Source organism: Hyla sarda, chromosome 2, assembly GCF_029499605.1.
Source record: "Hyla sarda isolate aHylSar1 chromosome 2, aHylSar1.hap1, whole genome shotgun sequence".
Classification (NCBI taxonomy): Eukaryota; Metazoa; Chordata; class Amphibia; order Anura; family Hylidae; genus Hyla; species Hyla sarda.
In genome coordinates this window covers 196,304,646-196,331,225 of record NC_079190.1, presented here as the reverse complement: position 1 = coordinate 196,331,225, position 26,580 = coordinate 196,304,646, and the positions used below count along the sequence as shown (strand labels likewise).

Sequence of the window (26,580 nt, the reverse complement as noted above, 5' to 3'; positions counted from 1 at the left end):
CTATGCTACCTAATGTGCGGAGTCTATGCTACCTAATGTGCGGAGTCTATGCTAGCTAATGTGGGGAGTCTGTGCTACCGAATGTGGGGAAACTGCTACCGAATGTGGGGAATCTGTGCTGCCTAATGTGGGGAAATTGCTACCTAATGTGGGGTAATTGGTACCTACTTAATGTGGGGAATCTATGCTGCCTAATGTGGGGAAAAGATGCTACCTAATGTGGGGAAACTGCTACCTACCTAATGTGGGGGAACTGCTGCCTACCTAATGCTCCCCCCCCTGGCAGTAGCACCCTCATCATCCGCCAGCAACTACCCCCCCCCCCCCCCCAGCAGCAGCACCTCCATCAGCAGATCCTGATGGTGGATGATGGCGGTGCTCTTGCCAGGAGGATGATCCTGCCGATGGATGATGGGGGTGATACTGCCAGGGGGGATGGCCAGTAGCACCCTCATCATCCTTCAGCAACACCTCCCCCCCCAGTAGTAGCACCCCGATCATCCACTAGCAACACCACCAATACCCCCCTCCCGTGGTAATAGCATCAGCTAATGGATGTTGAGGGGTGTTACTGCGGTTGTGGTATTATATTCAGAGGGTGCACTGTATGGCAACTTTATATTCAGAGGGCGCAGTTTGTGGTAGTATTATATTCAGAGGGCACAGTGGGTTGTAGTATTATATTCAGAGGGCGCAGTTTGTGGTAGTATTATTAGAGATGAGCGAACTTACAGTAAATTCGATTCGTCACGAACTTCTTGGCTCAGCAGTTGATGACTTATCCTGCGTAAATTAGTTCAGCCTTCAGGTGCTCCGGTGGGCTGGAAAAGGTGGATACATTCATAGGAAAGATTCTCCTAGGACAATATCCACCTTTTCCAGCCCACGGGAGCACCTGAAAGCTGAACTAATTTATGCAGGAAAAGCAATCAACTGCTGAGCCGAGAAGTTTGTGACGAGTTGAATTTACTGTAGTTTGCTCATCTCTAAGTATTATATTCAGAGGGCGCAGTGGGTGGTAGTAATATATTCAGAATGTACAGTATGTGTTGGTATTATATTCAGAGGGTACAGTATGTGATAGTATTATATTCAGGGGTACAGTATGTGGCAGATTTATATTCAGAGTGTACAGTATGTGTTGGTATTATATTCAGAATGTACAGTGTGTGGTATTATTATATTCAGTGGGTATGGTGTATGGAAGGTTTATAATCAAAGAGTATAGAGTATAGTAGTATTATATTTAGAGGATACAGTGTCTGGCAGGTTTATAATAATATTTGTTTTCATATAGAGGATGAGAATGCGCTGACATAGTGAGGAGACGTCTGGGCGTCACATTCTACAGACAGAAGTTTTAGCTGGACCAGGCGGTATGTACCATCTGAATTAGATAAGGGAGGACTATAGAGAAGACGTCACCTGTAATCACTGATATCATTGTGTATTCTCCTCACTATGTCCTATCAGAGCTGTAGTCGCTTGTCAGTTCTACAGTTATGGTCAGTGAAACTACAACTCCCAGCATAACCTCACCACTGCTCAAAGGGGTACTCTACTGGAAAACATTTTTTTTTTAATCAACTGGTGCTACAAAGTTAAACAGATTTGTAAATTACTTGTATTTAAAAATCTTAATCCTTCCAGTACTTATTAGCTGCTGTATAAGCGATTCACAGGAAGTTATTTTCTTTTTTAATTTCTTTTCTGTCTGACCACAGTGCTCTGTGCTGACACTCTTTTTTATTATAAAAATACAAAACAATTCCAAAAAACAAAAACACAAAACAAGCTTAACCAGCTACAACAGAAATGCAAAATAAAATAAAACCCTGCCTAACCGGCCAGCCCAGCTTTAATAAATTCTAAAATATACCAAACTACAACTATACTATACCTATACACCTAAGCAAACTATGAAATTCAAACTCACACACATAACATTAAAAAAAAATAATAATAAAAAAAAAAAAATTATATATATATATATATATATATATATATATATATATATATACAAAAATTTAATTAGCTCAACTTGGCTATTTAAATGAAATAAATAAACCAACATAAAATTCAGCACCACCTGGCTATAACTCAAAATGATCCATACTTGGGAAAATAAATAAATAAATAAGTCAAGCAACAGAAAACATAACACACGCATAATCTCCAAAACTAACAAACACACACACACACACACACACACACATATTGAGAATGAACATAACAACAACACAACTTGGCGTATCAAAAAAAAAAAAAAATTCTATATATATATATATATATATATATATATATATATATATATATATATATATAAATAATAATTAAAAAAAACATAAAAAAAAAAATAAATTTAATTAAAAAATTATTAACAAAATAAATAAAAAAATAAAAAAAATAAAAAAAAGGTTTTTAAATAAGTTATACACAGACAAAAACACCTACATATAATAATAATAATAATACAGAACTACAACTGGTCCGACTGCCCTTTTCTTATGGCTAATGCAACAATATAAACAAAATACATGACACAATATACCAACAAATAAATAATATAAAACAATATACATAGCACAGTATACATACAAATATAATAAATGTGCCTCACAAAAATACCTACAAAAACCCTAAAATAAATCCTACACAAAAACTGTGCCCTCTCCCACACCACCCCTTCTGTACATGGGTCAGTCCATAACCGTTCGTACAGTTCTTAAGTCCAGTCCTTAACTGACCCATGTCAGATCCCCTAAGGAGAAAAAAAATAAAAAATACCCCCTCCCCACCTAGCACTCCAACCAACCAACTAAATACAACCTTATATACAAAACCACAACCCAATTTAGGCCCAAGTTCAGTGCCTGTAAGCCCTTCATACCATATCAGCTGTAAACAAAACAAAAAGCTATGGTGCACATGCAACAGCCCACCACCAGGGAGAAGGATGGCAGATCTGATACACTGAAGAAATTTAAACTCTTTCCCTAATTCCCCCTACTATTCTCCCTAATTCTATCCCTTCATTAAAACTGACCCTACTATCACCCTATCTCTATCCCTGTATGCCTGTCCCTAACCAAAATAAAGGTACTCTACCAAAAAGGTCTAGTACCTAGGGCACATGAAAAGAAAACCCTCTCCATAGGAGAGAAGCCCTACTGGTACCAAGACTGCCATACTCCAAAGACCTGATCTTCCCGAGGTCACCGGTGATGTTCCTACAGACCTCCACCTCGGAGAGGACTTTCTGCTGGGTGGACACTAAACACCGTGCATTCCACGTGTGATACTTAACCACTAAGCTGACTAAAAATAAAGTGCCCCGATCTCGGCCACCGAGGGTCCTGAATGCCCCATAAGCCCACTCTGGATAGGTAAGGCCGGCAAGTTGACTCCAGCCGATGGAAGCGCCCACCCGGTTGTAGACCCCTACGTTAAAGGGACAATGAAGCAGGAAGTGGTCCATGCTTTCCAGCGTGTCCACACACTCTTCTCGGGGACAACCCCGGTCATCAGAGTTCCTGTACTTCAGGTTGTCCCTTACACCTAGCTTCCCCTGAAAGCAGCGCCAGGCCAAGTCCCAAAACTTCTGGGGGATCCTTTTCAAGTTTAAAAGATACAACCCCACCCTCAGATCCCGACCTGGGCAGTCCCTGAGCGCCAGAGGCTTCTGGAAGTGGGTCAACAGAACCCGTTTGTCAAGGAACTGCCTTGACTGGGTCCTGATTTCCCACACTCCCAGACCCCACCGACGTATCGCCTTCAGAGTCGGGGTAGCGTAAGCCGGAAGATATCCATGTGGTGTACGGAGGTCCTTCACTTGCCCTCCTCTCTCCCATTCCTGGAAGAAAGGCCGAAACCATTCCCTGCAGGAGAGTACCCACGGAGAAGCCCTCTCTTTCCAGAGGTTCGAGATGTTAGCTTTCAAGAAGGTGTTGGTTAAGAACACCACAGGGTTTACCATAGATAAACCCCCTAGTCTCCTCGTACGGTATGTAACCTCCCTCTTGACTAGATTCAACCCGTTCCCCCATAACAGTTGGAAAAACAGGCTGTAGACCCTAGTGTAGTAAGCATCTGGCAAGATACATACACTGCCCAGATAGATAAACAAGGGGAGCAGGTATGATTTGATCAGGTGCACCCTTTCCCTGAGGGTCATAGACCAACCCTTCCACTGGTTCACCCTCTGAGTGGCATCATGGAGCTTACCGTCCCAGTTTTTGGTGGAATAATCATCCTGGCCGAATGTGATGCCTAGAATTTTTGCTGAGTCTTGGGGCCCTGGGAGGGTGTGCGGGAGATCAAACGTGGGATCCCCCCCTCCCAGCCAGAGACTTTCACACTTTTCCCGGTTGATCTTGGACCCGGATGCCTCCGAGTAGCGCTCCACCTCTGACATCACCACATCGACCTCCTCCCTCGAGGAGACGAAAATAGTGACATCATCAGCGTACGCCACCACTCTCTGGGTGACATCCAGCTCCACCAGACTCATCCCGACTCCCGCCAACGGCCCACGATCTACCCTCCGGACGAAGGGATCAATCGCGAATACGTATAAAAGCGGGCTCAAAGGACAACCCTGACGGACTCCGGACCCCACCTCAAAAGAGCGGCCAGACCACCCGTTCACCAGTGGGAAACTCTCTGCCCCGGCATACAAGATCTTAAGCCAATTAACAAAAGTACACGGTAAGCCATACCTCAGGAGGACGGACCAGAGGTACTCGTGGTTCACCCGATCAAATGCTTTGGCCTGATCCAAGGACAGTAAGTACCCCTTCCAGAGACCCGCACTACTCCGCTCCACTGCCTCCCTGACACTGAGGACAGCACTTAAAGTGCTTCGGCCTGGAACAGAGCAGTGCTGAGCCCCCGAAAGGAGCCGGGGTGCAAACTTCACCAGCCGATTAAACAGTATCTTGGCCAGAAGCTTCCTGTCCGTATTGAGAAGAGCTATGGGCCTCCAGTTCTCAATACGGCTAGGATCTTTACCTTTTGAGAGAAGAATCAGGGCCGACCTCCTCATTGACTTTGGCAGAGTGCCCGAGGAGAGACACTCATTGAATACCTTGGTCAAGAGGGGAGCTAAAGACTCCTTAAAGGTCTTATACCACTCGGATGTTAAGCCATCCGGACCTGGCGACTTCTTGGGGGCAAGCCCCTCAATCGCCAGTCTCACTTCCTCTTCCCTGATATCTTCTGCCAAAACATCAAGAAAGGGGTCTACCCCTGGCTCAGGAATGGTTTCTGCCAGGAAAGCCGACATCCTGTCTCGATCTAGATCCTTCCTCCCCAAGAGGTGCAAGTAGAAAGATCTGACGACCTCCAGGATCCCTGATCTGGACCGATTCAGGGATCCCGTACTATCAACCAGTCCTGAGACTACTTTACTACTCACTGACATCTTGCAGTTCCTGTAAGGGTCGGGCGAGCGGTACTTCCCGAAATCCCTCTCAAAAACCAAAGATGCGTGCCTATCGTACTGACACCTCATCAGCAAGGACTTCACTCTGGAGATATCCTCCCGACTACCTCCAGTCGAGACAAGGAGCTCGAGTTTCCTCCTCAGACCCTGATACAAGCGATACCTGTTCAGGGACCTGAGGCTCGAGAGCTGGCGGAAGAACCCCGCAACCCGCTTCTTGAATATCTCCCACCACTCTGACTTACTACTACAAAGGCCCAGTAAAGGTACCTGACTCTGAAGAAAATCCTCAAAGGACTGTCTTATCTCTGCTTCCTCCAGGAGGGACGAATTCAGCTTCCAATAACCTTTACCCATCCGGGGGGTCTCTGAAACATTAAAGGAAAACAAAATCATACAGTGATCGGAGAACTCCACCTCAACCACTGACAATGCGGAAGAGACTGCTTCCTCCTTCAAATAAAACCTATCTATCCTAGACCTGCGACTACCTTGATGATAGGTGAAACCCACGTGGCCTGAGGGGCTCCGGATGTGGGCGTCCTCTAGGCGAGCTTCCCTAACTATATTATTAAGGACCACACTATCGCAATCCAGCGGACCATTGGAGCCTCTTCTATCTTGGGACCTCGTGACATTATTGAAGTCCCCTCCAAAGATCACCTGCCGGCTTGTAAAAAGGAAGGGCTTAATCCTCATAAAAAGATTTTTACGGCCCAGCTTAGTTTGTGGGGCATAGATGTTTATGAGCCGGAGCTCTTGTCCCTTCATGAGGACATCTAAGATCAGGCACCTCCCCATTCCTAACTCAATAACCCGTCTGCATTCAACCGGAGCGGTAAAAAGGACCGCCACCCCACTATACGGCTCAGCCGCAAGAGACCAGTGGGAGGGCCCGCGCCTCCACTCTCTTCTGGCTTTCACCAGAGAGGCTAGATCTGACAACCTGGTCTCCTGTAAAAAGAAAATATCGGCTTCAACACGGCCAAGAAAATCGAAGGCTGAGAATCTAGCAGTATCAGACTTTATACTGGCACAATTAATAGATGCCAGCGTCAGTGGGGTGAGTGCCGCCATCATGGGTGATTGAGTTAGACGGCCACACCTTTACTTCTGCTTCCCCTTCTTTTTTGCCCCCTCATCCCCTGAAGAAGAGGAAAGGGCAGGATCACTTTTGGACCTTTTCTTAGATTCTGATTGGTCCATGTGGTCCCCGTCTCCATCCGGCCCCAGTCTAGCCTTGCCCTCCGAGGAAGATGCCTCCGCAGGACAGGGCCCAGTTCCCCCCAGAGGCTCTCTCATCCTAGGCACCCCGCCCTCACCTTCCCCCTCCAAGGAGGGGGAGGAGATGGTATCGAGGACGAGGTATCGGTTTGACAGGTCAATCAGAGGGGGGGCAGTCAGGCTTCCGTTTTGGACCTGGTCCGTAGTACAAGGCTTAACAGAGGGCTCCGACCTCTTCTTTCTCCCTTTCCTTTTGCCCTTGTCTTTCTTTTTTGGCCTTTCCCCACTCTCCTCATCCACACTTTCATAGTGGGAGGAATCAGAAGGGTCGGCCATTTTGCCTTCCTCTCTGCGCAGCCTCCTGATCTCCTCATCCAGCAAGTTCTCCCCCAGGGCTTCAGTGGTTACAGGGCCAGCCTCAGGAGCAGGGGCCGGAGCTACCCCAGTCACCTGGGCACTCTCCAGCTCCCTACTCCTCCTACGATTTTCCTCCCGCCTTAGTTTGGCAGGGCCCTTTTCCCTCGTCACTAGCCCTGTTATGCCCCCATCCCTGCTCGTACCCTCCCCAGCCGGGGCAACTTCACAGCTCTCCCCGTCCGGAGCGGCCCCAGCACGGGCGAAGGCGCTTGGACAACGGCTGAAAGGGTGCCCGAGGACACCACACAGGTGGCACCGGATCTGTCTGCAGGATGCATCAGATGACCCACCCCACCACACAAAGCACAAACCTGTACAGTACAGGCTGCACTAAAATGGGTGGGGCTACCGCACCTGTGACAGACCTTAGGCTGCCCCTGGTAAAAGACCTGGATTCTGTCACGTCCAAGGAAGGCAGCTGACGGAATGTGGGCAACTGTACTACCTGAACGCTTGAGTTTGACGGAAAACGTCCAGGCCCCAGACCAGATCCCGTGCTCATCTAGATTTTTCTTGGGCATGTCCGTCACATCCCCATACCGTCCCAGCCAGGTCATGATGTCATAGCAGGAGAGTGACTCGTTACGAGTCAAAACGGTCACTTTCTTGACTGAGTTCTGACGGGAAATAGCCTTTACAGCAAAATCCCGCCAGCCGGGCTCATTCTTCGCCACTTCGTAGTTCGACCAGAAGAGTTCGAGACCCTCCGGTCGAACAAAACTGACGTCAAATTCGGACGAACCATAGGGGTGAATCAGGGCAAAGATGTCACTCGCCCTGAATTCCATCTGGAGGAGGAGCTCAACCACTTTAGCGCGAGGCGGGCACACATTCTTGCCCCTCCAAATCAGACGGACCACGTTCCTACGGTTATTGTCCTGCCCGGGTGTCGGGAGGGACCAGACCACCTCCCCATTCTGCTCTCGGAATGCCCCCAAACCGTGCCTCTCTATCCAGAAAGACAGGTCGACCTCACCCCTTCCCTCTACCTCGATTGACCTGTCGCCCCTACGTAGAGCCTCCAGGAGGCGCTGCTGCAAGTGACCCCCGGGGCCGGATGGAGAGGGGGACCCCCCGGCAGCGACATGAGCATAGCTCCTAGGAGCAGTCACTACCGGGGGGGCAGCCGAACCAGACCCAGACTCAGACCCAGGACCACCATTCACACCACTACACCCACCAACATTCACACCACAATTCTCATCATCCATACCAGACTTTGTATTCATACCACCACTACTCCCACCATTATTCACTCCACTAACACTCCCACATGCACTCTTCTCATTCACAACACTACCACACCCATCATCCTCACCCCCTACACTCGCGTTGTGCCTAACATATCCTGGGCTGGCTGGGACTTGTAGTACTGCCGGTTTTAACAGAGTCTATTTTGCTGGCTTTGCTGTTGCTGGGGTCGACTCTGATGGCTCCTCCTCCATGGGCGATGTTACTGCCTGAGCCTGGGGCTGCCCCTCCGAGCGCACCCCAGCTCCTCCCACAACGCCATCACCATGTCTTCCCGACTGCACGGGCTCTGAGGCTGGCACTGGCACTCGGACACTCCCCCCCTCACAGGAGAGTGCCCCGCAGCACCCACAGAACACACAGACCGACCGTTTTCCACTCCCGATGCCCGGACACTCCCTCCCCTCACAGAGGAGTGCCCTGCAGCGCCTGTAATGTCCACGGCACTCAGGGGACCGCCCCCCAAGCACACAGACATATCACTTATCTGGACACTCCCCCCCCCCCTCACAGGGAAGTGCCCCTCAGTGCCAGCAACACCTGGGGAACCGCTCCCCAAGCAAACAGTAACATAGCTTGCCCCTGGTGCCTGGACACGCCCCCCGCCACCCTGGGGCAGCACCAGGGCTGCTCACCTTAAGCCCAATAGGACTTGCTGGCTCTATAGCGTCCTCTGCCGTCTTGGACGCCATGCTGTACCCCCCTTTCTGGCCCCGCTTCACCACAGAAACGGGGACTGGCAGTTTGGGGGGCCCAGCAGTCTGAACCAACTTTACAGCTGGCCCGGACTGCTGGAAAGGACGAAACACATAAGTCACAGTCTCCTGAACCTTCTGCCTTTTCTTCCTTTTCTTTACTAGATCATCTTTACCGAGATCCTCACCAAAGGTAAAATCCTCCATACGGGTAGGGGACTCCTGCTGTATAATGGCTTGCAGCAAACCCCCACTGGCCAGCTCCTCCTCACCGCTCTCCTCTGTCTCCCCATCACTGGAGGGTAGCGCCACCTGGGCTGGCTCAGGGTAGTTATCTTGGGGGGGCTGGGGCTCACACACACTAGGGGTGGCATCCATTTCACTTCCCACAGCCGACTCTCCGCCATCTTCCTCCCCTCCTTCCTCCTCCTCCTCACTGCTCTCCTGAGGGCAGCATGCACCATACTTCCTTTCCTTGAATCTCTCCTCATTAACCAGTTTTTCTTTTAGGAATCCTGCCCCCTCAGAGATTTTTCTTTTGGCCTCCTCCACCTCTATCTTCAGAGCCCGCACCTGGGCAGTGAACTTCTGCCTCTTACCTGTAGGGCCCTGGTCAGCCTGGTAGCGGGCAAATCTCAGGTCCTCTCTCAGACTCCTCAGCTTCCTGCCAAGCTCTTCGTACTCCGCCATCTTTGCTTGTATCCTTGAGCCATATGTCGCCAATGACTCCCTTGGTCCCCGTGCCCCCCATTGCTGGGGTTCCGGGGTAACAGAAGGACCGCTGGTCTTTGCTGATGCCTTATGTCCCTCTGATCCGGTCAGGGGAGTATGCTCCACATTTCTGCGGCCCTGCTGGAACGTCTCACCCCGACCTTGAATCCGGCTGTAGACACTTTCTTCCCCCCTCTCGCCAGCCGGGAATGAGAGGTAGAAGCCCGAGGCTCCATGCAGGAAAGCCCTCCCAAGGAGCCTGCCACGCTCCTGGGAAAGCCCGATGTAAAAACCTGCTTCTCTGCCTGGAAGTCTGGAGAGCAAATGGAGCCACACCCGACAGCTGCACACACTGAAACCACAGGATGTGCTCTCTGCTGACACCTCTGTCCATGTCAAGAACTGTCCATAGTAGGAGCAAATCCCCATAGCAAACCTATCCTGCTCTGGACAGTTCCTGACATGGACAGAGGTGTCAGCAAATAGCACTGTGGTCAGATTGGAAAGAACTACACAACTTCCTGTGGAGCATACACCAGCTTATAAGTACTGTAAGTATTAAGATTTTAAATAGAAGTAATTTAAAAATCTGTTTTACTTTTATATCAACTGGTGCCAGAAAGTTAATGTTTTCCAGTGGAGTACCCCTTTAAGTAATTCTGGGAGCTGTATATTTAAATGGTGAAAACTTCTTTAACACTTTCCCATTCTGTGGCAACTGGTATATCTGATTATTATACTATAATTTCTCACAATGCGCTACAACAGTGGTGTCTGTCACAACAGGCTAAAAACTTACTGGGGGGAGGGTGGAGGTATGGGGGTGACACCATTTTCTACCGCACCGGGTGACACCAACCCTAGCAACGCCACTGTGTCAGGCGACGCTGTTTTTCAACAGGAGTAGCGTGAGAAAAAGATGGAGCAAGCTATATTTTTTTCTCCCACTATTTTCCCCGACTGCCGTCACACTACCGTGTCCTAGCGGTAGTGTGAATGAGGCCTTACCCTGTAGTTTATAGGCTGCATTGAGGATCCTGGGACCTCTGCACCCTGCACCTGATGTCACTCATTGAGCATGCACCTCCCTTCAGCAGCGCTGGGGAAGAGCAGATCCTGCTGGTGATTAAGTGAAGAGCAGGTAAGTAGAAATAAGAGGGTTTTTTTTTTTGTTATTTACCCTAGGGGCAACTATCTTTTGTACAGTGGGAGGCACCCATCTACTGGGTTGACTCCTATCTACCTACTGGAGATGAACTACCTACTGGTTAACACTTATAAACCAAGAGGAGCATTCGGGGAAAAGGCTAGGTTGTGCGCTCCTCATCAATCTTTGTCTCGCTGACATATAAACTAATAATGGAGCAGAGATAAAGATTGCCATAGAGTCAAGATCAGTACCACACACTTATCCCCACTCATTCATCTGATTGGTGGGGTCTCAGCACGTTTTTTTTTTTTTTTTTAATGACAGGTACACTTTAAAAGGAAAAAAAAATGCTGACTGCTCCATCTGGTAAAACAATGACATCTACAGGACAAAGAGATGTAGTGCAGGCTAAAAAATTGGGACCTGGGAACATTGTGTAGGCTGCTTCGGAAACAATTCAATGACTTTTGTGGTAAGTATAGAACAGTTTTTTATTTTTTCTTCTTTCGAGCAGTGTGCCTCCAGCTGTTGCCAAACTACAACTCCAAGCATGCCCGGAAAGGCATTCTCACCATTTGAGACACTATTTGTAAAGGCAAGGATGATGCTGTGAAAGTGGGTAAAACTGAGAGGTTTTTCCGACAGATAGGATAGGAGTCATGGACAGAAGTTGTCATGGCAGTCTGAAAAAAGAAAAAGAACACCTCTGACCAGTGAAAACATTACCTGTGAGTCACTGGATGTAAATGTAATCACTACGTTAGTCAGCAGAGCCAGTGTATAGCTATTATCCACCAGTGTATGGAGGTATTTTTAGTATTTGTATAATGTGAGCTCCTTAGTAGCAGTATTAAGGCATTAGTCACTATGTGGTGGTAATGGTAGTTGCCATGATGTGGCGGTATTATTTATCCATGGTATATTGGTAAAGTTGGTCTTCATATACTTAATTTGGTCAGCAACAGTAATAGCTATTAGGATAATTCCTCCTTGTATACTGGTATGATTGGTCATATCAGTCTAAGGATACTGAACTTGTCAGTAACAGTATAATGGTAATATGTACGGTTATATTTCCTACTCGTATAATGGTAATATTGGTCTCAGTATACTGGATTTGGTCAGTAATCGAATGATGGTAATATGTAAGCGGATATGTGTCCAATCGCTGGATGTTGTATATCTTGATTTTCCAAAGCATTTGATACGATGCCACATAAAAGATTGGTGCGTAAAATGAGAAGGATTGGGCTGGGGGAGAATGTGTGTAAGTGGGTACAGGGGTGTGGAATTTTTTTTAAAAAACTACTTGTCCATGGGACTAAAATGGAGCAAAACCTACTTGTCCCTCATGACGATCCACTTGTCCGGCCAATTTTCGCTTTTACACTCTCATTTTTTCCTCCTCGCCCTATAATAGCCATAACTACCTACTATAATGATACCTTTAAATTTTTCAATAACATATTTGTATAGTTTACATCATGTTTTACAAATTTAAAAAAAAATCTGAACTTTAGAATTTTTTTAATTGCCATTTTTTGACCCCTGTAGCTTTATTTTGTTTCCACATACCAGGCTGTATGAGGGCTAATTTTTTGCACCATAATCTGTTTTTTGTATCGGTAACATTTTGGTATTGATCTGACTTTTTAATCACTTTTTAATTTTTTTTTCTGGGATATTATAAAAATAGTAATTCTGTGGTTTGGTATTTTTTACATTTACCATACAGGATACATAATGTTATATTTTAATAGGTCATACAATTGCACACGAAGCGATACTAAATATGTTTATTTTTATTATGTTTGCATGTTTTTATATAGGAAAAGGGGACGATTTGAACTTTTAACATGGAAGGGTTAATGTGTTTTTAAACTTTTATTAAAACTTTATTACATTTTTTTTTTACACTTTATTAGACTTATAGGAGGAATCATTAGATTCCTCATACAGATGAAGAGGTCTATTCAACTCAATTGATCTGTGTGCTCTGTGATCCAATGGCAGAGCCACAGACAACAGGGAACAGAGGTAAGCCCTCTGGCTACCTCTATAGTGGATCGCCCCCCTCGCGATTGCGCTACAGGGGGGGGGGGGGTGATCCACCCCACTAGCCCACCAGGGAGCATACACATGTCCCTTTAGACGCCGCTGTCAGCTTTGACAGCGGCAATCTAAAGGGTTTATAGCCGCATGCTGACTATTGTCAGTAGCCGGGGGCCGCTGCTAACAGCCGGGGGCAGCAGAGTATGGAGCGGGCAGGAGTCCGGAGCCTGCTCCATACACCGTTCTGAGCGCTGCATGCTAGCTATTAGCGGCGGTGTGAAACTTGAGCCCTGGGCAGACGTGCGACAGCTCCTCCCCTCAGCTCTCCGAAGTTAGAGCTGGGGATAGCGAAGGCACAGGACGCAGGTCTGAACGGGGAGAAAGAAGCCACGCCCCACTCATCTCCCCCTCGTATGTCTGCATGGCAGAAAGAAGGCAGAGAAGGGGAGAGACAGCTTCTCATCTCCCCCTGCTCTGCTTCACAAGACGCAAGTTTCCACAGCCGGGGGCTGCAGAGTATGGAGCAGGCAGGAGTCGGGAGCCTGCTCCATACAGACTGCAGAGCGCTGCAGTGCTCGTCAGGTCCGGCCCTGCTTGCCCGAAGCTGAGGGCCGGAAAAATTCACCTGCCTGGCGCCCAGAACTACAAGTCCCGGGCATCGAGCGATAGAAATTCCACATCCCTGGGGTAAGTAACAATGATCGGAAACAGAGGGTGGTTATTAATGATACTTGTTCAGATTGGGTGACTGTTACTAGTGGGGTACCACAGGGGTCAGTCTTGGGTCCTCCTCTATTTAATACATTTATTAATGACCTTGTAGAGGGGTTGAATAGTAAAGTAGCAATCCTTGCAGATGATACTAAACTATGTAAAGCGGTAAACACAATAGAGGACAGTGCACTATTACAAATGGATCTGGATAGGTTGGAGGTTTTGGCTGAAAAAATGGCAGATGAGGTTCAACACTGATAAATGTAAGGTAATGCACATGGGGAGGAAAAATCCAGGCTGGGATTATGTATTAAATGGGAGAACACTTGGGACTACTGACATGGAAAAGGACTTAGGAGTCTTCGTTAACAGTAAATTTAGCTGTAGTGACCAGTGTCGGGCAGCTGCTGCCAAGGCAAATAAAATCATGGGGTGCATCAATAGGGGCATAGATGCCCACGACAAGGAAATTCTACCGCTGTACAAATGACTAGTCAGACCACACATGGAATACTGTGTACAGTACTGGGCACAAGAAAGATATAGTGGAGCTGGAGAGGGTTCAAAGACGGGCAACCAGAGTAATACGGGGAATGGGAGGACTACAGTACCCAGAAAGATTATCAGAATTTGGGTTAGTTTAGAAAAAAAGAAGACTTAGGGGAGACCTAATAACTATGTATAAATATATCAGGGGACAGTTCAGGAAATCTCTCCCATGATCTATTTATACCCAGGACTGTATCTATAACAAGGGGGCATCCTCTACATCTAGAGGAAAGAAGGTTATTACACCAGCACAGACGGGGGTTCTTTACTGTAAGAGCAGTGAGATTGTGGAATTCTCTGCCAGATGAGGTGGTAATGGTGAACTCTGTAAGAGTTCAAAAGAGTTCTGGATGCATTTTTGGAGAATAATAACATTGCAGGTTATGGATAATAGATTTATAGGGACAGAACGTTGATCCAGAGATTTATTCTGACTGCCATATTTGGAGTCGGAAAGGAATTTTTACCTCTAGTATGAGGGTTTTTTGCCTTCCTCTGGATCAACTCCATAGGGACTCATTAGAGATATAGGTTGAATTTAATGGACTCTGGTCTTTTTTTCAACCTTATGAACTATGTTACTATTGTATACTAGCATTATTTTGTAGCTGTAGGACTATTGCATAGAGCAGTGTTTCCCATGCTGGGAGTTTCTGCAACAAGTGGAGATACTCTGGTTAGGAAACATTGCCTTAGAGGCAACAAGTAGATAAATATATGTATTTTTCTATTTTGTAGTGTGGGGGGTGCACAACTTGTCACTAGTTAAGAGAAATCTGGATATATTTGTAAATCATAGTCTAAAGAACAGCATGCAATGTCAATCAGATGCTTCTAAGGTAAGCAGGATATTGTCATGAATCGAATAAAAGGCATGGACTCAAGTGGGACAGGAACATATTACCACTTTATTAAGCATTGGGGTGTGGCCATATCTGGAATATGCTGTTAAATTGTTGGCAATGGATGACCTTTAAGGGAGTGTACTAAATTTAAAGTGAGCAAGAAGCAGTGTGAAAAGATATCCTACCGAAGAAGACAAAGAATGGGGGGGCTCAATCTAATATCACATAGAAAACTGGGTGCTACTCAGTGAAAAAAGCAATATGCATAACGTTGGACAGAAAGCAACACTGAAGTATAATAGCACACAAATAATATCCAATTCAAGTGATCTTTACTGCACATAATTCTTGTACACAGACAATAAACACAAACACAGAGGGTGTTTAAAAACCGAGCCAAAGCACAACTCAGGAGAGAGGCCATGAACCCCCTCCCCTAAAGAGAAGTACCCGCCCTTAGAAGATCTGTATATGTGAATCTAGACACTATAAAAACCAAACAAAGAAATACATGTAGGCAAGCAGATATGAGTATATAATACACTAATGGGGTAAGTGACCAGTGCAGATAACACAATAATTGCACATATCCCTAAATAATAATCACACGGAAAAATACATATATTGGATATAAACAATAAAATTACAGTCCCCCAATATAAAGTGCAGTGTCTGAAAATAAATCACATGGTTCTGGCAAATACTAAACTAAATACTATAAGCACCCCCCCCCCCCCCTCCCCTTCATTCTGTAATTGTTTTCTTGGGAGATTCTGTATATGGGTCAGTAGATACCCTTACAATCCTACTATTACTAGTAAATACTAAACTCTGCAAGAGGCAAGCGTCCCAGACTGGAGGAATCCGTGGTAGTTGTTGTCAAACTAAGGACGGGACCACAGGGGACTCCGCACGTTCCGTCACCACCTGGCAACTTCCTGAGGGGTGGGGTCACTTACCCCATTAGTGTATTATATGCTCACTCATATCTGCTTGCCTACATGTATTTCTTTGTTTGGTCTTTATACTGGCTGGAGTGTCTAGATTCACATGTACAGATCTTCTAGAGGCGGGTGCTTATCTTTAGGGGAGTACAGGAGCAGGTTGCGGGAGATCCCACACGGGGATTTATCCCAGAAAAAACCTCGGCGTGTGAAAGCGCTTCTCCGTTGCAAAAAATAAGGTTGCTGGAAACTTCTTGGATAAGAAGGGGGGGGGGGGGGGTTTATTGACGGTTGGGTTTACAGAAATAAAGAACACAAAAAGTAAAAAATAGAAAAAAAAAATATATATATATATAAAGCATAAAGCAAACAGGATTGGACAACGCGTTTCAAAAGGGATACCCTTTTGAAACGCGTTGTCCAATCCTGTTTGCTTTATGCTTTATATTTTTAATTTTTTTTTTCTATTTTTTACTTTTTGTGTTCTTTATTTCTGTAAACCCAACCGTCAATAAACCCCCCCCCCCCCCCCCCCTTCTTATCCAAGAAGTTTCCAGCAACCTTATTTTTTGCAACGGAGAAGCGCTTTCACACGCCGAGGTTTTTTCTGGGATAAATCCCCGTGTGGGATCTCCCGCAACCTGCTCCTGTACTATTGCCACCGCCTGCCAGCGGTCTCGGCAGAAAGCTGCTCCCGATCACCAACCTAAGGCTCTTTTCCTCGCCACATCATCGGGACTTAAAGGATAGTGGCACCCGACTGCTCACCCTGATCTCCACTGCGCTCTGGCCGCAAGGTACCAGCACACATCGAGGGGATTATCCAGCTGACCGCATCTGCCGACTCTGCCAAGCGGATCACATCTGAACATCTGGAGTACACCAGAGGACGGTGTCTACTCCACAAAAGCAGCGCTCCACATCACCGGTACCAGGTGACACCCCGCAGCACCAGAGACAAGCAAGAACATCAGCCAGCAGATCCAGCAGTCAGCGGCCCCGGAACCTTGCCGCATACCAGCCTATACGCATCGCAGAGTTGTGCCTGTTATGCAGCACAACTCTGAAAGGTGAGCAGAAAATCTCCCTATCCTTCCCCGCTAAATCCCCCCCCCCCCCCCCCCTTACCTCCTATAACTAGAAAGGTAAAGGCACCATCAAGGCGCCACTTCTGTGTTTTTTCTCTTCACATATTTTACCTATCTTTAGGGGAGGGGATTCATGGCCTCTCTCCTGAGTTGTGCTTTGGCTCTCATGGGCCAGTTTTAACTGTTTTTAAACACCCTCTGTGTTTGTGTTTATTGTGTGTATAAGAATGTTGTGCAATAAAGATCACTTGAATTGGATATTATTATTGGTGTGCTATTATACTTCAGTGTTGCTTTTTGTCCAAAGTTATTAAAAGATATCCTATCCATAAACTTTATTTCAATTGATAATACACCATTGAGATAAAACTGTGCTAATTTATAGCAATTCAGGCACTGGTAATACTAAGAGTCCTAGCACCTGTGGAACAAAGAAAACCAGTGAGCTACTATAGTATTAGCTGCACCCCTGAACGAGCACCTACCCGAAGGCATAAGGCAGAGCCGATCAGCTAGTTTACATACTACTGGCACTCTGAGCCAACAACCATCAGCATCGCGCAGAAAGTAGCAGGTACTGAGACCAATTTATCCGCCAGGGTAAGGCCATTTTAAATCAGTTTTATTTATTTGTGGACATTTCAGAAGTAAAATATTTTTATATACAGTTATGGTGAACAATTTATGAAATTGTGGCGCAAAACTATTCCACTCTGCAGCCACAGATCCACTCACTGATATAGTCAGGTACCTCTGTAAAAACAGACTGTATCTAAAAATTTGGACAGGTGATTTATTACATTTATGTTGTTGCACTAAATTCTATGGTTTTATGTATTTATACTTTTATGTTTTACCCATCATATTTTTAACTCATTTTCTATATATTAATGTTAAAAATAAGAACTTAAACACAAACCATGCGCTTGTTTTCTGTGTGAGCTTCCGGAGGAGCCTTTAAGGGGTTTTCCACCATAAGGTGACTTTAGTACTTACCTGCCAGACAGTAATAGAAATGCTTAGGAAAGATCCGTGCTCTTCTTGGGGCTAAATAGTTGTGTTCCGAGTTTACTATATTGCTGCCTATTTCTTTTTGTGAACTGGCTATTTTCTGTTTGAGTTCCCTCCCAACTACAAGTACCAGGAGTCCTTGTTTGTAAATGAGGCGTAACTTTTCTCACTCCCACACATCTGCCACCCCACCCATTGAAACACACCTATGATCCTTTCCATGCTATAGACCAGTGATGGCGAACCTATGGCACGTGTGCCACAGATGGCACGCGGCCATAGTTTGCCATCAGCCCTTTCGGGACATCCCTGTGTCCCAAAAGATCTTTTCGGGACACAAGGTTGCCCTGGTTACCTTTCTGCGGCCCCCCCGAGTTGTTTTTTCTAAACTTAAACCTCAGTATTCTGATTTAATTGCTGTGCTGGCACTTTGAGGGGGAAAAAAAAGTTTGCGTGCATTACGGTTTGGGCACTCTGGCTCAAAAAGGTTTGCCATCACTGCTATTTTCTAACCAGGATGCCTCCAGCTGTTTCAAAACTACGGCTTCTACCTCAGACCGGCAACGCTGGAGGCATCTGATCCCGACCACAATGGCGGACGAGCATGAAGTCACGACTCCACCCGTGTGACGTCACGCCCCACCCCCTCAATGCAAGTCTATGGGAGGGGGCATGACAGACCTCCCATAGACTTGCATTGAGGGGGGCGGGGTGTGACGTCACACGGGGCTGAGTTGTGATGTCACGCTCGTCCGCCATTGTGGTCGGGATCCGAAGCCTCCAGGCGTTGCCGGTGTGAGGTGAAAGCCGTACAGGTAGGTGCAGCTGCAGAGATCCCGGGGGTCCCAAGCAGCGGGACCCCGGCGATCTGACATCTTATCCCCTATCCTTTGGATAGGGGATAAGATGTCTAGGGGTGCAGAGTACCCCTTTAAGGTAATTTAATTTGGCTGGAGTTCTCCTTTAAGTTCTTGACAATAGTTCAGAAAGAATGCCCTGGAGCTGAAAAAGAGTACAAAGAGTCCACACTAAACTTACAGGGGACAAAGAGGATCTTGGTTATGAGGATAGATTGAAATAATTAAATGTATTCAATTTTGAGAAGAGTCATTGAAGGGGGTGATCAACTTATTTAAATTTTAGAAATGGCCCATAGTGAAATATGGTGAGAAGCTGTTAAAAGTAAAAACCACCTGAAAAAGGTATTACAAAGAAAAAAAAAAAACAAGAAAAAACAAACAAACAAACACACTATTGCTTATAGGTATAGAATTATTTAATTTAAATTACCCATACCTCTCTTGTACATCCGGGATCTTCTCTTCTCCCTTGCTTTAACTTGATGGACAAGTGTCTTTTTTTTAACCAAACTACATAACTGTGGTGTTCCTTTAGGGTATAGTCACACATAGCATATATGCAGTGAATTTCACAGTGCGCAAAATCCGTGTGCAGTGAGGTTTGGAGGTGGGGCCAGTGTGCCAACGTTACTGATGTGTTAGCCCGCCTCCAAACTTCACTGCACACACAAGGCTGTCACAGGTATCCATGTGTGTCTGCTCATAGGTGACTACACAGCTTATTACGCAACGTGTGACCCTACTCCAAGACTATTAAAAGTGTATAGGAGTAGAATAAAACCTTCTGGTACCTGTTTTCAAGTGTTTCCTTTGTTTCCACTAAATGGAAACCAACAGATCTTCAACATTCTGGATTTCACTAACGTTTTAGCACAGTGGCATTTCCAATGTTTTTACATGACTAATAACCGAGAACTTTTACTTTCCTACAATAAAGTATCACTCTGCCATTGCAATGTTGGAAATGAATGCTGCCCACATATTTAGGTGTCAATTTTACTTTATTTAGGGAAAAAAATGGGGAAAATAGGAACTTCCATAAAACACAGTAGACATAAGTTAGATAGCACTGCAAAAAGTCTGAGAATGTTTACTTGACACAAGTCTGCTTTGCAGTTACACAATTAGTAATTTTATGCAGTTCGTCACTGTTGCCTTTTCGCACTATTATTAATGAAAAAATGAGGTTATAGGTCACAAATTGTGCATTACTAAAATTATGCAAAAAAATTCACTTAAAAAAACATAAATATGTGATGCACATTAGTTTAACAAAAATGTAAACGTTTTCTTCAATGTCACATGTGCATAAAACAAAAAAAATCATCAACACTGCAGTCATACAGTTTCAGTATTTCAATTCTAGAATTCTTATGAAGTAACTAAATCAAAGAGAAAATATTTTCTGCTTTTTGACATAGTGGTTTTTGCTGTAAATACTGGTGTTTAACTGCATCAGTTTTTGGAATTAGAATTGGATCCCGCTTTAAGCAAGTAAAGGTATACTAGTCAACCAACACTTGCTGTATCATGAACATTTCCAATGCCTTATCTTCTCCAATAATCTCCTCTTTTTGAGTAGGTTTCAACTTTTACTTTGGGCACAAAGCCACAAACAAAAACCTTATGTTCGTTCCAGTGATAACTTCTGTTGCATTGGGCTTACGGGAGACAGAATTTAGGATCAGAAGCTGCCATGGGGTTCAATTTCAGAAAGCTTAGGAATTCTGCTCTTTAATGTATGCTGCCCTTTACAATAGGAAAGGAACAAAATGTACACATGACATTACTTTTCAGTGCTTCTGATAAAAATGAAATAAAGATCCAAAATTAGGTTTCTGCCATTAAAAATAAGGCTTTCATACGAAGTGCATGAATGTGTATACGCGGGGGTGACTGCAGAGAGGTGCGCACATCTGGTGGAACATGCCAGTTACCAAGCTTTTATTTAAGCCCTACCAACTCTTGCTGACTGTTCTCCTACCCTCATAACAAATCTGCGTGACCATGGCCTACTCCACGTCATCGCTGTATTTTACATGGAGATCAAAGGCAAATGAAAAATAAAAAATACTTTAACACAATGGCAGAAACAAAGGAAGAGTAGTCTATTTCTATATTAAAAAGAGAAACTGTTCACAAATGAACAGCTTAAGGCAGCTGTCAACAATGTACTTAATACCAGAAAGAAAGAGTCCGTCAAAAAGGGGTTGAATAAAACTGTGCATTGCTACATCAACCACAACTGTACACTCCAGGAACCTAAAGAATGGGAAAGTCACTAAGCAGGTTATTCCCTGTCCAGACATTTATTACAAATGTCAACTTTTAGAAAATAAAGCATACTATTTTATATTCTTTTTAAAAAAGTCAGAACTGGGAACCATACATCTAAACACAAGTACAGTATGTCTGTTAAGAATAAGTATTATTAACTACATTCTTAGAATTATTTTAGTGCATTGCATTATTTATAAAAAACAAAAACAAAAATGATAAAATAAAAAAAATACACCCAATGAATAAGCCAACCCGCAAATACCCCACCTAGTGACCTACACTTTAGAATTTAGAGAACTAGCCTAAAACAGATCCTCCATGATGCTACATCTGCTTAATGAAGCACAGAAGAGAAAGCCCTACTGGCTTGTGTGAAAATAGTACATAGAAAACTGAAAGGTGAAAGCCAATGAACCCCTAAATAATGTCACCACCGCATTGCTATTGTGTGCTGTTATTAATGCCAACTTTTGCCAGTGTGGATGGCAAAAATTTGGTATTAAAATTACACATTCATGTTACTATGCCATACTTTAGCAAAATGAGTAAAACTCTCCATCAAGCCCTTGAGTGGCCAAAATGTCTGCAAATATCACGCAGGTCTTATGGCACAAAAGGGGTTTGTGCATCACTCTGAATGAGGTAGGAGAAAAAAGAAATTGATTGGAATTTGCCTGCAATGTCCAACTTCACAACCCTGTTTTGTTCCCTTCTACAGTACAGGTTTAGGCCAACATGACTGCGTGCACGCTTACTGTGGATTTCTAGGAGAAACTCAATAAAAAGCTATAGATGAGGCAGCGCTAATACGGTGACACATTGTGTCGGGATGCAGAACTGAGAGAAAAAAATTAAATAAAATTAGAGGCAAAATTCAACACTTCACAACATTGGCCCAAGACTGTGTGTAGCAAAAAGAGAAATAAAAAATTTAAAAAATTAACAAACGTTAGCTGCTGCCTTTCACATTTTATAAATACAGTTTATTATATGAACTTCCTTTGTCATAATCAACATAAGAAAACAAACAGAAAAAAAAAAACACTAAATTAAATAAGTGAAATATTAGTAAGCCTGGCTGTGCATCGTCAGAAAGGCTTGATAAGTTCTCTTGGACTGGGTTAAATTCCATGATTTGTTTTCTTGGTGAAGGGGTGCTTTTAGTGTGACTTATTCTTTCACATCTTACTCACAAATGATAGTAAGAGGAAGTGTCTAAGTTAGTAGAACCCTTAGATGTTTGTAGCACCCAACATTACAGCCCCAGCTGCCTTGCAAGCTGCATAAAGGTTCTTTAATCTTCTCCCCTATGTTAGAAACACATAATCCACTAAATGAATGTGGTTGTACTCCAGTTGCAAATGATTTCAAGTTACGGAGATTACAAAGACTGTAGGGGAGATGTCAGCAGTTCCACTTGTTACCAGCTCAAAAGAGAACTCCTGCCCAGGGTCATGAAATATACTTGACTGCTTCCACCAGACCTTACAGAAGCAAAGAAAACCTGTGAACAGGAAAAGAAATAAAATAAACAAAAATAGGATCATCAATGTTTATGACACTATTATTTATGTTAAAGGATTAGTTCAGTTTAGAACTTTTCAGTGCAGTCATTCCTGGGCTGTCAGTTAATAATAGACTGTATCACACTGCTGAGCAGCAAATCTCCAGCTGCAACAATGTTCTGCCTGGGCCGGCTATAGGCTGAGCAGCAATGTAATGCATTGAGTCCCAGCCACTGGTCGTTTTCCTGATGCCGGTGGTCAATGCATTACTCTGCTGCTCAGCTTTTCACTGGCCAAGGCAGGACATCGCTGTAGCTGGCTGATCAGCAGCATGATGCGTTGACCACCGGCAACCAGAAAAAAAGATGGCTCTGGAGCCACGGCAGGTCAGTCCAGTTTGATGTTTTATATGCCAGCAGTCAAGGGATGGCGCCAAAAAATTCTTAACGGGACAGTTGCTTACCACTGCCTTCTAGTAGTAACTAACAAATTGGACTTACGTTCTTACTCTAGTCATATTAATATTTTTTGGTCTCTTATCTCTGGGTCACTAGAAATTTTTTGGGACATTTAGTGCATTTTTAGGTTATTCCAAATGATACTGTGGACTGACTGTGACAACTTGGTCCGCTGCACACTGAAGTAGTATTCTCTATATGGTGCAACTTCTTTTCTCTCCCCTCTCCAATGGTATTTGTTTTTTTCCTGTACTCTAAGAATACGTTAGGGACCACCCTTTTAAGGAGGTGGTTGCCCAAGAGGCAAAGTTTAAGGTGAAAAGAGTAGTGGGCACAACTTCCCTGGCCCCTTTATGCTCATTATAGGCACTTTCCTAGCTAGTGGTAACAACTGATTTAAAGGAAAAAGGTAATCTGTTCACCCACACTAAACGCAATGCACTGGGTTATAGTGTGGGTGAACAGAACGATTAGGGGTTAATGGGTTAAATACGTACCTGCACTCTGGAGATCTCTCCCTCCAAAGATCTTTTATCTACAGTGAATTGCATGCCAGAGGCGGGCCCGCTGGCTCCATTTGAATATTCATTGTCACGGATCACGTGAGCGCCCAGTCGGCACAGCGCTCACATGACCAACGACAATGAATAATCATACTGAGCCATGCAATTTACTGTAGATAAAAGATCTTCGGAGGAGAGATCTCAAGAGTGCAGGTACGTATTTAACCCATTAACCCCTCATTGGTCTCCTGTTCACCCACACTATAACCCAGTGAATTGGGTTTAGTGTGGATGAACAGACAACTATTTTCCTTTAACATCTAAAGCTAGTGGTAACAATTGACTGACATTTATCTATGTCTAGTATGTTATTTTGGCATGTACTCTTGTGTGCAATAAGTTTTAACCCCTTAAGGACCAAGCCCCTTAAGGACAAGAGCACTTTTTGCACATCTGACCACTGTCACTTTAAGCATTAATAACTCTGGGATCCTTTTACTTTTCAGTCTGATTCTTAGAGTTTTTTCGTGACATATTCTACTTTATGGTAGTGGTCCATTTTTGTCGAAACTTGCATAAGTTGAGCATTTTTCTAACTTTGAAGCTCTCTGCTTGTAAGGAAAATGGACATCCCAAATAAATTATATATTGATTCACATATACAATAGGTCTACTTTATGTTTGCATCATAAACTTGTTATGTTTTTACTTTTTCAAGACATCAAAGGGATTCAAAGTTCAGCAGCAATTTTCTAATTTTTCACGAAATTTTCAGAATCGGAATTTTTCAGTTTTGAAGTGGATTTGAAGGGCCTTCATATTAGAAATACTCCATAATGGACCCCATTATAAAAACTGCACCCCTCAAAGTATTCAAAATGACATTCATAAAGTTTGTTAACCCTTTAGGTGTTTCACAGGAATAGCAGCAAAGTGGAGGTGAAAATTCAAAATCTTAATTTTTTACACTGGCATGTTCTTGTAGAACCCAATTTTTTATATTTACAAGAGGTAAATGGAGAAAACGCCCCCCAAAATTTGTAACCCAATTTCTCTCGAGTAAGGAAATACAGCATATGTGGATGTAAAGGGCTTTGTGGGCACACTAGAGGGCTCAGAAGAGAAGGAGCGACAATGGAATTTTGGAGAGTTTTTCTGAAATGGTTTTTGAGGGGCATGTAACATTTAGGAATTTTGAAAGATACACCACTCAAGGCACATAACAGGGGGTACAGTGAGCCTTAACACCCCACAGGTGTTTGACGACTTTTGGTTAAAATCTGATGTGTAAATGAAAAACAAAAATGTTTTCACTAAAATGCTGATTGTTCCCAAAATGTAAAATTTTTACAAGGGGTAATAGGAGAAAATGCCCCCAAAAATGTGTAACCCCATGTCTTCTGAGTATGGAAATACCCCATGTGTGGATATCAAGTGCTCTGCTGGCGCACTACAATGCTCAGAAGAGGAGGAGCGCCATTGAGCTTTTGGAGAGAGAATTTGTTTGGAATGGAAGTCAGGGGCCATGTGTGTTTACAAAGCCCCCCGTGGTGCCAGAATAGTGGACACCCCGCCCCCCCCCCCCCCCCCCCCCCGTGTGTCATTTTCACAGGCCACTGTTCCAAAAAAATCTGTCAGACACCTGTGGGGTTTAAGTGCTCACTGTACCCCTTATTACATTCTGTGAGGGGCGAAGTTTCCAAAATGGGGTCACATGTGGGGGGGTCCACTGTTCTGGCACTATGGGGGCTTTGTAAACACACGTGGCCTTCAATTCCGGACAAATTTTTCTCTCCAAAAGCCCAATGGCGCTCCTTCTCTTCTGAGCAATGTGGTTCGCCCGCAGAGCACTTTACATCCACATATGGGGTATGTTCTTACTCAGAAGAAATGGGGTTAAAAACTTTGGGGGGCTTTTTCCCTGTTTTCCCTTGTGAAAATAAAAAATTTAGGGTAACACCAGCATATTAGTGAAAAAAATTTTTTTTCTTAATTTTCCCATCCAAATTTAACGAAAATTCGTCAAACACCTGTGGGGTGTTAAGGCTCACCTTGTTACGTTCCGTGAGGGGTGTAGTTTCCAAAATGGGGTCACACGTGGGTTTTTATTTTTTTTGTGTTTAAGTCAGAACCGCTATAAAATCAACCTCCCCTGTGCAAATCACCAATTTAGGCCTCAACTGTCCATAGTGCACTCTCACTCCTGAGCCATGCTGTGTGCCTGCAGAGCATTTTACGCCCACATATGGGGTATTTCCGTACTCAGAAGAAATTGCCTAACAAATTTTGGGGGTCTTTTTTTCCTTTTACCTCTTGTGAATATAAAAAGTATGGGGCAACACCAGCATGTTAGTGTAAAAAATAAAAAAAATGTTACATTAACAGGCTGGTGTAGACCCCAACTTTTCCTTTTCATAAGGGGTAAAAGGAGAAAAAGCCCACCAGTGATTCCCAAACAGGGTGCCTCCAGCTGTTGCTTAACTCCCAGCATGCCTGGAGAGTCAGTGGCTGTCCGGAAATGCTGGGAGTTGTTGCTTTGCAACAGCCGGAGGCTCCATTTTGGAAACACTGCCATTCAATACACTTTCATTTTTATTGGGGGGGGGGGGGGGGGGGGGGGGGCAGTGTAAGGGGGTGTATATGTTGTGTTTTACCCTTTGTGTTTTAGTGTAGTGTAGTGTAGTGTTTTTTGGGTACATTTGCAGTGGCAGGGGTTTACGGTGACTTTCCTAGCAGCAGCTCAAACTTGAAGAAGGAAACTCACTGTAAACCCGCAATGTACCGCCTGTGTGAATGTACTGCAAAACTACAACTGCCAGCATGCCCAAACAGTTGTCTCTGAGTTGTAGTTGTGTACCTCCAGCTGTTGCATAACTACAT

At 44.5% G+C, this 26,580-nt stretch overlaps 1 protein-coding gene across 4 annotated transcripts in view; it reads right to left on the bottom strand.

Annotated features, from left to right (window-relative positions):
- Nucleotides 1-19,936: 19,936 nt before the first annotated feature.
- MAP4K4 (mitogen-activated protein kinase kinase kinase kinase 4) overlaps nt 19,937-26,580 on the bottom strand; it is a 171,072-nt gene continuing 164,428 nt past the window's right edge. For all 4 annotated transcript variants that reach the window (XM_056556091.1, XM_056556092.1, XM_056556093.1 and 1 more), the window contains one exon: nt 19,937-22,738. In XM_056556091.1, coding sequence (XP_056412066.1) covers nt 22,655-22,738 — 84 coding nt within the window. In that variant the 3' untranslated portion in view covers nt 19,937-22,654. The remainder of the gene's footprint in view (nt 22,739-26,580) is intronic.